Source organism: Panthera tigris, chromosome C2, assembly GCF_018350195.1.
Source record: "Panthera tigris isolate Pti1 chromosome C2, P.tigris_Pti1_mat1.1, whole genome shotgun sequence".
Taxonomy (NCBI): Eukaryota; Metazoa; Chordata; class Mammalia; order Carnivora; family Felidae; genus Panthera; species Panthera tigris.
Window position 1 is genome coordinate 130,391,263 of NC_056668.1, and position 13,768 is coordinate 130,405,030.

Here is a 13,768-nt window from a genome sequence, read left to right on the forward strand (position 1 = left end):
AAGGGACAGGATGGATGGCTATCTGCCATAGCCAGACCTAATGTTGACAGTGTTCTCTCCCACTTGGGAGGCACCAGAACAAGAACACGAGTAATGACCCTTGTGAAAATCCAAAGTCATATCCACTGTTGTGCTTACTTTTCCCTTGCTGCAGGAAAGGTAACTTTCTACTTTATCTTCTTTAGAAGAATGAAGTAGACATAATCTTTCACACTGCTCATCTTTGAAAGCTCAGAAGTACTTAAGTTGATTTGCATACAATAATTATTTACTTAATTAACAGGCTCTCAACTAGATTGTCCTTTCAACCCTTAACAAGCTGAAAATTATATGATTCCTCTTCAAAGAGAAGAGATTTTCCCTAAATAGGATCTATTGCTAACAATAGAATACAATTTTCCACGAGGCTTCTGTACTGAGATTTGACTGGTTCCATGACAAAGAATGAGAGATTCCTTTGGTACAAGAGCACATATAAATGGAGAAATCTCAGATGCATCTATCATTGAAAACCCAGACATTTTTTAATTTACATTTATTCTTAAAAGCTAGTATCTTCAGTAAAAATTCTTATATGCAACAAGAAGAAAAAAAATAAAGCTGTACATTCTCCACAGAAGTGGAAGCTAATCTTAAATAAAATAAAGCACAGTGTTTAGGATTATAACTACTTTATATAATAGGCTAGCAGAAATCTATCAACATTTAATGTTTATGATACATTAAGAACTTTCCCTTGTGGTTCAAGAAGAAAAAAATCCAAACTAACCAATTAACCTGTAAATAAAGAGAATTTCTAAAGTTAATATAATGAAAATAGCAAGTTCGAAATCCAAAAAAACTCTCCTTTACTCTGGTCAAAGAATGACTCATACTTCAAAAATAAAGTGAGTGGATGTAGCAAGTAAATGAGCCTAAAACCAAAATGCATTGTTCTCTCAGTGCAGCAGATGTATACGTCATCAGGACTAGCCCACTGCCCACTCACCAGATGTCCGACTTTGTGTTGTAACCTTGGTGTTTCAGAGCCTCTGGACTCATGTAATGAGGAGTTCCAGTTAAAGTGGTGGCTAGATCACAGGATCCCATTAGGAGTCGAGAAACTCCAAAATCCCCTTGAAATAAAAATTAATTTTTACAAATACTTTAAAACAATGAAAACCAGCCTGGAAATTAACAACTGTCTAATTTGACAATTTTAAATATGCAATGACTCATACCGTTTTAAAGGAAAAGAGAAGAAAAATAATATCTTTTAAATCACACAATGCTGGTGAATAGTTTTAAAAAACATAGCCTTAGGGGTGCCTGGGTGGCTCAGTCAGTTAAGTGTCTGACTTTGGCTCAGATCATGATCTCACGGTTTGTGAGTTCCAGACCCGTGTCGGACTCTGTGCTGACAGCTGGGAGCCTGGAGCCTGCTTCGGATTCTGTGTCTCCCTCTCTCTGCCCCTCTCCTGCTCACGTTCTGTCCCTCTCTGTCTCTCAAAAAGAAATAAACATTAAAAAAAAAACACAAACACAAAACATAGGCCTTATAGGAGAAATAAGACTTTGAGCCAGAAAAGCTAAAACTTTTTATTTCTGGAATTATGGAGAACCAGCAACTTGAAACAAAAAGCTATTTCAGGTCTGAAATAACAAACAAACAAAATTATTCTGGAAGGGCTGAATATAATGCTCTGCAATTGCACCTGAGGGGGGAGTGTTTGTTCTTCATTTACAATAAAGAAAAAATTTCATATAAAAGACCTGAGACTTTTGAAGAACACGACTATAAAAGTTTGAATCTATTAGCTTCTCTTTACTCACCTAACTAGTTACATGCTTTTATGCTTTCCCTTTCTAAGAACATCTGACAGGAATATTAAACAATCCAGTAACCATTATGAATGGAAGCATGGTTCTGAAGAACTAAAAATTAACAAATCTATTATATCAACATTTTAATTATCTGTGATAACTGCCAGTTGCTTGTGATAAAATAAGTGGAAAACCTGTACTAATTAATCAAACTAGTAAAACAAGTCAACTACTTGCAAAGTGCCTGGCATGGAGTAAGAAACTCAAAAATTATTAGTTCAATTATCAAGTACATAGCAAATGTCTTACACTTCAATTTACATCAGATACTTGGAAACAAAATAATTGGGACTTTTGGCCTCAACCAAGAAAAAACAAAAGTTTGAGAAGTTAAAAATAAGCCAGAAATTACTCTAACACTTCTAGATACGATATACTTCAATGTGATACATTTATTGATAACATCTAGAATATACTCTCCCATGTTTCTGGAATACATATTTTAAAAAATCTTACCAATTTTAAGCAGATTATTTTTCAGAAATATATTCTTTGATTTCAAGTCTCGATGAAGTATCCTCCTACAAAAAGGCAAAAAAAACCAAGATATCGAATTTTATGTAAAATATAAAATCTTTTATTTCTTTTTTTTTTTTTTTAAATTTTTTTTTTTAACGTTTATTTATTTTTGAGACAGAGAGAGACAGAGCATGAACGGGGGAGGGGCAGAGAGAGAGGGAGACACAGAATCGGAAGCAGGCTCCAGGCTCCGAGCCGTCAGCCCAGAGCCCGACGCGGGGCTCGAACTCACGGACCGCGAGATCGTGACCTGAGCTGAAGTCGGACGCTTAACCGACTGAGCCACCCAGGCGCCCCTAAAATCTTTTATTTCTAACATAAGTAATATATATAGGTATATGTGAAGTGATTCACACATAAATACATATTCCCAAAGATATGTCTTTCAATGCTTAAAAGCTACAAATCCTCAGCATTTTCTAGTTCCCCTAAGGAAATAAGAGTTTAAAAAACATTTTTTAAGTGAGCAGAACTTGTAGTTGGGAGAAGAGTGATGTGGTTTAAACTCTTTCAATAGTTCACTGTGTTTCAAATTTTATTGTGTTTCTGTAGCTGATATACATAGTACTGTATGTACTAGCCATACACTTAGTGGACAGACCAGTTATCATAAAGTTTTGCAATCTACTATAGATAATCTATTACATACTATATGTTATACTTACATATAACATATTTTTGTAGAACATATAATAGTTTCATATTCTAGAAATATTATATATATATAAACTATTATATGTATTAAATCAAAATGTTCAGGTTTTATGTGTTTGTGGAAATAATAATGCTGATGGTGATATTTAATAATAGATAACATTTATTAAGTCTGACTGTATAAGCTAGCAATATAAATTATGTCAGTTAAGACTTTTGTTTCCGGAATTATGAAGAACTAGACAACTTGAAAACATTTACCTAAGAAACACCTAAGAACGAGTCATAAAGTGTACAAATATCTTCACATATGCACAGCCGAGCCTACAAGAAAATGAAACAAATTCCTGAGGCTTTATACAAAAAGAATACTGAAAATCCGAGTGGGCAGTAGGTACTGATTTCTCAGCTGCCCCAGGGGGTGTGCTAAGGTCAGCAACCAATGGGCCAGTTTTAATGGCCTCATAGAAATAAGAGCCAAGACCTTGAGTCCATGTAATGTGGAGACCCATTAGTGGTTTGTACCTTAACTGAAAGGATGACCCAAGAACACTGACTCACAAGTAAACAAAATGACAAAAAAGTTTATCTGTACAGGTCTGAACTCTGAGTGGTAAAAAAAAAAAAAAGAAAAAAATCTCTCTCTTTTTTTTCTGTAACCATACCTCTCTGCTCACTCACATTTGGGATTCAAATATGCAATAGCTGTATGGCTTCAGAAATCCCAAGCCAAGAAATTAACATAAAAATTGGTTCTCAGCTGCTTATACCCTCTTGGGGCATCTACCAGAAGCAAATGCAAACTAAGAGTCAGCAGATAACACACACTAAAATTATACCCCTGAGATTTTCAGATAAGCCAGAAGGATTCAAACTCTGAAATAAGTTTATTTTAAGAGATTAAAATCATAAAGAAAGGAATGGAAAACATAAAATAGAAATGGGATACTATCCAGAAAAAGATGATGCTGATTTGAAAAACAACCAGATAGAGGGGCGCCTGGGTGGCTAAGTCAGTTAAGAGTCCAACTCTTGGTTTTGGTTCGGGACATGTTCTCACGGTTTCTGAGTTTGAACTCCATGTTTGGCTCTGTGTGCAGATCCTGCTTGGGATTCTCTCTCTCTGTATCCCTCTGCCCCTCCCCACTCATGCTCCCTCTCTCTCTCTCTCTCTCTCTCCCTCAAAATAAATAAATAAACATTTTAAAAAAGAAAAAGAAAAAAAGAAAAACAACCAGATACAATTTCTAGGGGAAAAAATGTGATTGAAATTAAAAACTCAAAAATAAAACCTCAGCTTCAGCTATGATGGAGTAACTTTAACACTAAGTCTCCCACTTTCCATAGCTGTACAGAGAACACTGAAAAATTTAAACAATGTAAAATCTGAGTAAAATTTAAAAACAACAACAGGTCTTTGAAGACACTGGAGATCAGCTAAGGCAAACTTAGACAGTCAGCACCTGAGGAGCCAGACCCTGGAGAAAACGGAAATGCTGTGAGGTGAGCCCAACACTTGAGATTGTGTGTTCCTCTCAGGGCAGTTGACACAAGCAGAATGCTCTAGGCTAGAGCTTGCAGCACCTTCCCTTGGCTTAGAAGACAAAAATTACAGTTCAAATCTACCAAGGCAGCTAGGACTTGAGGGGGAAATTTTCCAGTAAAAAAGGGAACAAAAGAGAAGTGAGTGACATTCTGCAAGGCTTTTACCCTTGAGGCACTTACTGAACCCTAAATTGTTAGGGGAAGACAGTAAGGAGAAGGTGGCTGCTAAGAGGTTAAAAACTAAGTAGAGCTTTAAGTATATTCACAAAGATGAGGCTGGGTCTTGGAAACCTTGAAGGACTACTTCTTAGATACTGGAACAAAACCAGCCTTCACAAAGTCTCAAACCAGCCTTAAACCAACTCAGTACCCAATTAGTTCAAGGTGATCTGCCCCTACTATAACTACCACCCAGAAAAACATTAGATCCTCTCCAGAAGAAGATAATACCACCCAACATCTCTACACTATTTCATACATATTGTCCACCATTCACTCAAAAACCAGCAAAAGAAAGTAGGGAGAGGAGAAAAAGGTATGTAACAAAATACAACGGTAGAAATACATTCCCTATATTGTTAATCACAAAGGATTCAAATCATGAATTAAAACACAGAGAAACAGGACTAAACTAGTTTTTAAAAACTGATATGAAGAACTTAACAGAAGACCATGGGGGAGAGGAAGGGGGGAAAAGTTACAGAGAGGAAGGGAGGCAAACCATAAGACACTCTTAAATACTGAGAACTGAGGGTTGATGGGGGGTGGGGAGGAGGGGAAAGTGGGTGATGGGCATTGAGGAGGGCACCTGTCGGGATGAGCACTGGGTGTTGTAAGGAAACCAATTTGACAATAAATTATATTTAATAAAAAATAATAATAATAATAATTAAAAAATAAAAACTGATATGAAGAACATACTTTTTAAAAACATTTTTAAGTTTATTTATTTTATTTTGAGAGAGAGAGAGCACAAGCAGAGAGAGACGGAGAGAGAATCCCAAGCAGTTCTGCACTATCAGAGCACAGCCTGATGTGGGACTCGAACCCATCAACTGCAAGATCATGACCTAAGCTGAAATCAATAGACACTTAACCAACTGAGCCACCCAGGTGCCCCGAAGAACATCCTTTTTTAAAAAACATAAGGACAGAGGTTGAAAGCAAGAGGATAGAAAAGATATTCCAGGCAAAAGAAAGCTGGTAAAAAGAAGTATTAGGTAAATTAAGGATAAAGAGTATCAGTACATAATGAATAAAACAATAATTTATTGGGAAAATTTTTAAATTCTGTACTTGTGTGCAACTTATGACACAAGCTTAAATACACTATGAAAAGTAAATATTAATAGAACTTTAAGGAGAAATTGACAAATCCACAATCACAAGGGGAAATTTAACATATTTCCCTCAGTAATTAATAGATTCAGTAGAAAAAAAATTAATAAGGGTATAGACTTTAACAAAACAATCAGATTTGAAAAACACAATTAGCTTGAGCTAATATACATAAACTGGATATTTTATCAAAAAACTTAAAAACGCATGTTCTTTCAGGAATACATGGAATATTTTCAAAAACTGACAATGAACTAATCCATAAAGCAAGCCTCAACAGATTACAAGAATCAGCACCATATAGTCCACACATTCTCTGGTCTCAGTGAAGTTACATTAGAACCCCATCAGATGCTTAGAACAGTGCCAGGCACTGGCAATGACTGATCAAGACAGACAAATTCTCTGTGTTTATGAAGTTTTCTGGTCAGGTAAATAGAAAACAACTAAATGAGTGTGTGTGTGTGTGTGTGTGTGTGTGTGTGTAGTGTCAGCTAGCTTAATGCTATTAAAACAATAAAGCAGAGCAAGGAGCTAGAGATTAACCAGGGTAAAGAGGTGCTAGTTTAGATCAGGTGGTCAGGGAAGGCCTTAGAGAAAGTGACATGGGACAGAGATGTGAATGAAGCAATGGAATGAGCCATGGTTGTGGCGGTTGTTACCATTACTGCTCATATTTCTACTGTTATTGTTACCACCAATATATCAAAAAGGAAAGTCTGTGCGAGGCTATCAAGCAGAAATGAATGATGAACTACAGGGAATAGTTGAAGCCACATCGTCCTTCCTCCTCACTCTTTATACCCCATTCCCTGCTCAAGACCCTCTGTGACCCCTACTGTTGGCCAAATCAAAGACAGCTTCACATTTGGAGTCTTCCACTTCCAGCATCCTCTTTCACCTATTTATACATCTGTAACAAAAGGCCTGATAAAGGATTTTTTTCCAATTGGTAATTTATTCATACAGAAAAATTTAATGAAGAAATAAACATTTAGTTACATATTTGAAGTACCTTTTAAAAGGGAAAAAAAACCCTCAAGAATAATTACAAGCCAAGAAAATTCAGGCTAAGAAATTGTCACATCTCTGTTGAAGCCAATAAGGCACTTGCTTTATCTTAAATGCAGCACAATGTTTCTTCCTCTATGTCACAGCTCATATTAAAATGCCTTCCTCTTTCATCTCTGCCTCTCAGAATCCTGTCTGTTTCTTCAGGACTATATTAGATACAAACCTCATGTACCTCCTTGGAGTCCCCTGACTCCCCCCTTCCTTCCAAAGATGCTGGAACTGGAGGCTAATTAGTCACTTCCCTGGGGATGCCAGGCCTTCTGGCTCCTGCTGCATCTGGACTAGGATGAAACACCACACTGCAGGATATGGAATCAAGCATTCCAATTGGCAATGTAAGGAACTAGATGACACAACCAAAAAATGCAAGGGTGTTAATTCCTTTGGAGTGGACCAGTGAGAGACAAGAGGAGAAAGTAGCTAGGCAATCCATTTCTCTTTTCCCACCCAAGGTATGTTACCCATGTGTCTATAAGTCATATAAAAATCCCTGCCAAGCAACCTGTTATCTTTCCCCAAGTCTTTGTGAAGTGATGGCTAGTGCCATAACACACACCTCTCTGCTTCACATCTTCACCTTGGTTCAATTTGTTCCTACTCTCACCATCCTGGGTCTGTACCACCTAAGGCAGATATCAGCATTTCAATCCTTGCCTCAGGCGGTGTTTCTTAGAGGCCCAAGCTTAGAAAAGGATCCACCTGTATCACTTTCTGCTAATTCTTAACCTCCTACCACCATCAGCAAGTTAGACATACTCTCCCACTTTTGTTCTTCTTTTGACACCATATTCTAAAATTGACCAATCATTCTTGCTAAATTATAAGCTCTACAAGGTCCATATCTTACCTGACTATATTATCCCCTGTAATACTATAAACTCTAATTAAATTGGTAGGTTGAACTTGATTGAATCCTTGGGTTTACATATGTCTGAACTTTTCAAACTATTTTTAATTAATATCTTTCCAAGTTAGACTATATAATTCCCCAACTTCATAAACAAAGGATGTTTTTATCAACTCATGATTATAATATGCATCAATTGTTATGATGTATCTAATCACCAGACCTATAAAGGAAACCCCTATTTGGGACCAGTATTTCTGAGACTTAGGCTTGGAACAGGGATATGGCTTTATAAAATTAAAATATGTTCTTGAACCCCTAACTTAAAAACTTTCCATGGCCCTGCACTGCTTCCAGAATACAATGTAAAATCCTATATATGGCCTATGATAGACTAGAAGATCTGGACATACCAATGCCTCCAGCAGCCATAGCAAAAGCTCAGGCCAGGTCTGTGTCATCGTTTCCTCTTCCACACTGTTCTTTACTCGTGGTAAGAGGCTCAATAAGTGTATGTTAATTTTAGAAACACTAAACCTTGGCACAAAAATGAATACCATCTTGTGGGGCTCATTCATTAATCCAAAAAAACAATTAACGAGTGCCAACTACATGCTATGTGCTGTATTACATTAATGTGAAAAATATAAAGATACATAAGACAAGGCCATGCACCCCATAATGCTTACAATCAGGTTGGAGAGATGCACAAATAACTATAAGAGATGGCAGAAGGGAACCCAGTCATCATCACTTTATAAAAAATGATTTATAATTATAGTTACCAATACATTCACATTCAGAAGGAAACTTCTCTCCCAACAAATGATTACTCTTATGAACATGCTGACAAAATTGTACTATTATCAGTTAATGCTAGAAATATTAGTTATAAAAATAATTAACTTTTTACCACTATAATTAGTGATAATACAGGTGTAGCAGTGTTATCTTGCTACAGTGGTCAGACCTCAGCCATCCAGAGCAAAGCTGTAAAGCATGACTGAGGAGCAGAGCCAAAGAAAAGCCACTCATGAAGTTCATCTACTTTTTATCATGGAGACAAATGGTCACATGCTCAAACAGAGAATGCAGTTAGAATTGTACATAAAGAATCGAGAATAATGAAAGGGGTTTCCTCTAATTTAAATAATCTTTATTGTTTTGAAGGCTTTGAAGTATTAGAAAGGAATAAGCAATCTTTCAAGAGTGGAGAATAAAAGGAAGAATAAAAGTGGACAACACAGATCTGGGCCACTTCATCTTAAGGTGGATAGCCCCAGGTGCTATCACCTAAAGCACTATGCTATAGTCTGGAGATGAGAAAATCACAGCTTAGAGAGGCTAAATAATTTGCCCAAGGTCATATAGCCTATGAGTACGAACAAGTCTGTTTGATTCTACAAAGTACTATAGGTCTTTTTTACTCATGGTAAATACTCAATAAATGTATATTGATTTTAAAAGCACTATCCTTGGCGCAAAGATGAATACCATTTAGTGGGGCTTATTCATTAATTTAAAAAATAGGAACTTTGCCTTTAATCAATATTCTTTGCCTTCTTATATTCCTATAACCTCTAAAGCTGGTCTCTGTGTAAGTATGTTTACTATTTAAAAATTAAAGGGAAAACAATTATATTTAACAAAAGAGGGTTAAGTAAAATTTGGCCTCTTCTATGCCCACTTCTGGGGTTCTCTTGGTATGGCAGGAACTGTTGAGTACCTACCCAATGACCATTTTCCTGCTCTTTTCCCTTGATATCAGAACCCCATGAGCTCTGGGGAGGCTGGGCATCCTCAGTCCTGGTAGATAAGAGCAATGAGGAGGGAAGAGAGTAAATGTGGAACAGATTATGGGAAATACATTGAGGTAATCTCTTTTCCCTACAGGGTGCCTGGTTTAGGTATGTGATGTAACCAAAGTCTGGCCAATGTTAAAGTATAATTTTCAAAAAGGTAAAATCATGAATATCGTGAAAACATGACATGAATACATGTCAAGGATTTTGTTCAACTCATTAATCAATGAAGAAACTGGTAAAATGTTAAAATGGAGTCAAAGAGTCTTTGACAAGCTAGATAGCTGGGTTAGGAACACAACTGGTTAGTGGCCAACAGGGCTGTAAACCACATCTCCAGAGTTATCTATTCCAGTGAACAAAAATTATTTGCATCTCTTCTAGACAAAAATATTCAAGTTAACCTCTGCCTCTACAGAGTTATAAAATAGCCCAGGTGATAGGAAATTAAGTCCAGCACTGCACTGAAAGAATACCCAGTGATCTCGTCCACCTTTTCTAAGTTTTGGAAATTATTTCTAACACCAATGAAACATAAGGAAGTCTAGTGGAAGCTTATAGTTAATATTTCCCCACTCTTAGAAAAGATGAGAAAAGATGGTGACATATGGCCCTTTTGCCTTTTCTGGCTTTTGGTAATAGTTGTTTGGGGGGGGGGGGGCATGACACATGGCGGTGCTTCAACCATCGGGTCAACTACAAGAAGACAATTTTGATTACAAAAGCCAACCATGCTGACAATGGAAGTAAAGAGATAGAAAGAACTTGAAGTATAGCTGCACCACTAACATCAACCGCCCCCCTTGGACACTTGTTGTTAGGCGAGTTAATGAATTTTCTTTCTTGTTTAAGCTGCTTCTGTTACTTGCACTTAAAAACATCTTAAGTTGATTCACTTGGTCCCTGATGCTGTTGATTTGAGATCTGAGGAGAAAGTACTGGGTCTCTTCCAGCTACAAGTACCAGGGAGTCTGAGAGTCCAAGGGTTTAGAATTTGGAATAGCGAGCTTTGGGGATGACCAGGAGACCAGTACTATAAATTTGGAATAAGTAATATGTTCAAGAGAAACTTACCCAATGACACCTAGAAAGGAGAAGATGAGTTTCAGACAGCAATGCATCAATAGCCCTCACATATATAAATATAGATGTATGTAGATCAGCACTAAGTATTTTAAGAAGAAGGCAAACAATATGTTAGAAATGTTATGAGAAGTAATTGGCTGGCACCATTGCAATGAAATAATAAATTGTGTATAACAGACAAGATATCAAACTATTTGGTAAATTTGGATAAAATATAATTTACTGGCTTTCTGGTTACAGTAAGCAAAAATAGTTCCAGCAAGAAAGCCTTGTCATATACTTGGTTAATATCTTTTCCTTTGAAGCATATAAAAATCAAATCCAAGAAATAGCAAGGTGACTGGCAATAAAGGCAATTTATATAAAACCTTTCTTCTAAAAAGTTCAGAGTAGCCCTTCATCTATTACATCATATGTCCCATACCATGTCTCTAAGAGTGGTGGGTCCCTCTCATTTCTAAGTTTCATGATCCTCAAGAGAGATAAGTGACTGGGCAAAATTAGATGACAATTGTGCTCAGATACATGGCAGAGCTCCTGCCTCTGTCTCCTCCATCAGGTCATTTTCTGCCTCCAGGACCACAGGAGAATGAAGAACAGTCTGTGAAGGTAGATGCAGTAGGTGTTTCTCAGGCTCTCAACCCAGGATAGGACTGTGGAGAAGGTAGGCACAATTTAACCTTCATCTCCACTTAAAATCTTATCTTCATAGTTTCTGAAACCTCAGCTCCCTCTCCATCAGGTAGGATCTCAGGGTAAATCACAAACTCTTCCTGACAAAGGTACTGGCACAAACAGTGACTCCTTGGTGATGCATGGCTCAGGAGGCCCCCACCACTGGTCTCTGCCATGTGGCATCTATCCTAGACTCTGAGGCACCTGCCTGGCTTTCTCACTGGTAATGTAGGCCCTCAAGACCAGGACGATTCCTCTGTGTTGTAAGCGAGGGGTGGAGTTAGGCCTCCTTCAAACCTGGCTACTGCCAACACAGCAGAAGCTGCATACACCTGGCACTGGGATGGGGATGGGGGTCTCCTTGAATAAAGTGACTTCAGGACATCCTCAAGAAGTAGGAACCAGGAGAAAGTAGGAATCACAACACAAACACCACAGCTTCCTACTGCTTTTTCATCTTCAAACTTGGGGTAGCATACCACCATCCCCCATCATATTTACCAACCTGGATTTCCAGATTCTTCTTGGGAGCCTCACTACATTAAAAATGAATTCCTGGGGCACCTGGGTGGCTCAGTCAGTTAGACGTCCGACTTCAGCCCAGGTCACAATCTCACAGTCCGTGAGTTCGAGCCCTGCGTCGGGCTCTGGGCTGACGGCTCAGAGCCTGGAGCCTGCTTCTGATTCTGTGTCTCCCTCTCTCTCTGACCCTCCCCCGTTCATGCTCTGTCTCTCTCTGTCTCAAAAATAAATAAACGTTAAAAAAAATTTAAAAAAAAATGAATTCCTGGTGCCACCTCTCAGGGAATATTTAGCCATTCCAACACAATACCTCACACCAAGCTGGCAGGGAAACTGTGTGGGCTGCTAGGTGATGAGGCAGTCACCTTAGGGAAAGTGCCCCCTTCCACCCCCGCCCCACTCCACTCTCTCCTCCACTGTGAAAGCACCAAAATCATCAAGGTCTCAAGATCACCACCAAAGAGGCTCTCTGCAGAGAGGCTACTCTGTCCTTCATCCTAAAAATTCTAGGATAACTGGACTCCTCCCTCTTCAAGAGGAATGAGTTTGGGGTTTTCTTTGGTTTGTTTGTTTTGTTTAGTGGTTTCCGTGTTAGCACTGGGGGGAAAAAAAAGATGAGCAAGACACAGTCTCTGCCCCCATGAAGCTCTCTTATGCCCAATTCTGCTGTGGCATCCAGAGAAGATGATGTTTCAAACATTAGCCAATTAATTGGACCAAAGAGAAGAAAGGCTACAGGACTACACTTTCAGAGAGAGGATGATTCAAAGTTCCAAAGCCCCTCAAATACTGGACTAGCCTATGGAAACTTGAGATAGTTGGCAAGCAGCCTCAGAACACACACACCTTTAAAAAACTTCCATCCCTTTGTGAGGCAGAGGTGCGGGCCCACTGGGAAGAATAAGTTTTAGTGCTACATTCTCAAGATAGCTTTTAGTGAACTGTGAATATTCTCAGCTCTTAGCATCATTATTTATGAGTGTTCATGCCATATGCTATAGATTTAGCATATTACAAATTTATAAATAAACCAAATTAAAATAAGTACAGGACAGCTCCAAAGGAGTAAACAAAATCTTCATTTCTTCTGTTAACCTCACTTTTCTTAGTTTTTCCTGGGTCTTCTTTATCTCCTCTGCTGATGTACTGTATTAGTCAGGGTTCTCCAGAGGAACAGAACCAATAAAGATATAGATGAAAGATACAGATATAGATAGATATGGAGATTTATAATGAGAAATTGGCTCACACAATTATGGACGCTGAGTAATTCCACGATCTGCAAGCTGAAAACCCAGGAAGGCTGGTAGTATAACTCAGTCTGAGTCTAAAGACCTGAGAACCATAGGGAATTGACTCTCTAAGTCTCAGTCTGAGGACACAGGAAAAGGGGGCAAATTCCTCCTTCCTCTGCCTTTTGTTCTATTTAGGCCCCCAAGGGATTGGATGGTGGCCAACCACATTGGCAAGGGCAATCTACTGAGTTCACTGGTTGAAATACTAATCCCATCAGAAACACCCTCACAGACACACCCAGAAACAATATTTAATCTGGATACCCATGCATGGCCCACTCAAGTTGACACATAAAATTAACCATCACCTGCACCAAAATAATATGGAAGGCATTTTCAACAAAGGAGCCAAACCTAACTTCCTCACATGTGTTTTTTCCAAGGTAATCTTCCTAACTCATTCATAAGCAATCTATGTCATTTTCAAAATACATTTTAATACATACTATATACCATATGAGGAAAAGGTTGGAACAATGTTTTGTAGACCTATTTTTATTGGCTATGATTTGAAAGAAGCACAATGAAGCATTGTGGTAGGCTGTACT

The 13,768-nt window shown here is 38.1% G+C and overlaps 1 protein-coding gene across 14 annotated transcripts in view; it reads right to left on the bottom strand.

The window, feature by feature from the left end:
* Window positions 1-13,768, bottom strand: part of NEK11 (NIMA related kinase 11) — a 291,065-nt gene that overhangs the window by 201,040 nt on the left and 76,257 nt on the right. For 13 of the 14 annotated variants that reach the window (XM_042998267.1, XM_042998263.1, XM_007087384.3 and 10 more), the window contains 2 exons: window positions 2,320-2,384; window positions 989-1,115 (listed from right to left, as the gene is read on the bottom strand). In XM_042998267.1, the coding sequence (XP_042854201.1) occupies window positions 989-1,115; window positions 2,320-2,384 (192 nt within the window). Of the gene's footprint in view, window positions 1-988; window positions 1,116-2,319; window positions 2,385-7,156; window positions 7,219-13,768 lie in introns of those variants that run through there. The other variant, XM_042998275.1, reaches the window with a different exon arrangement.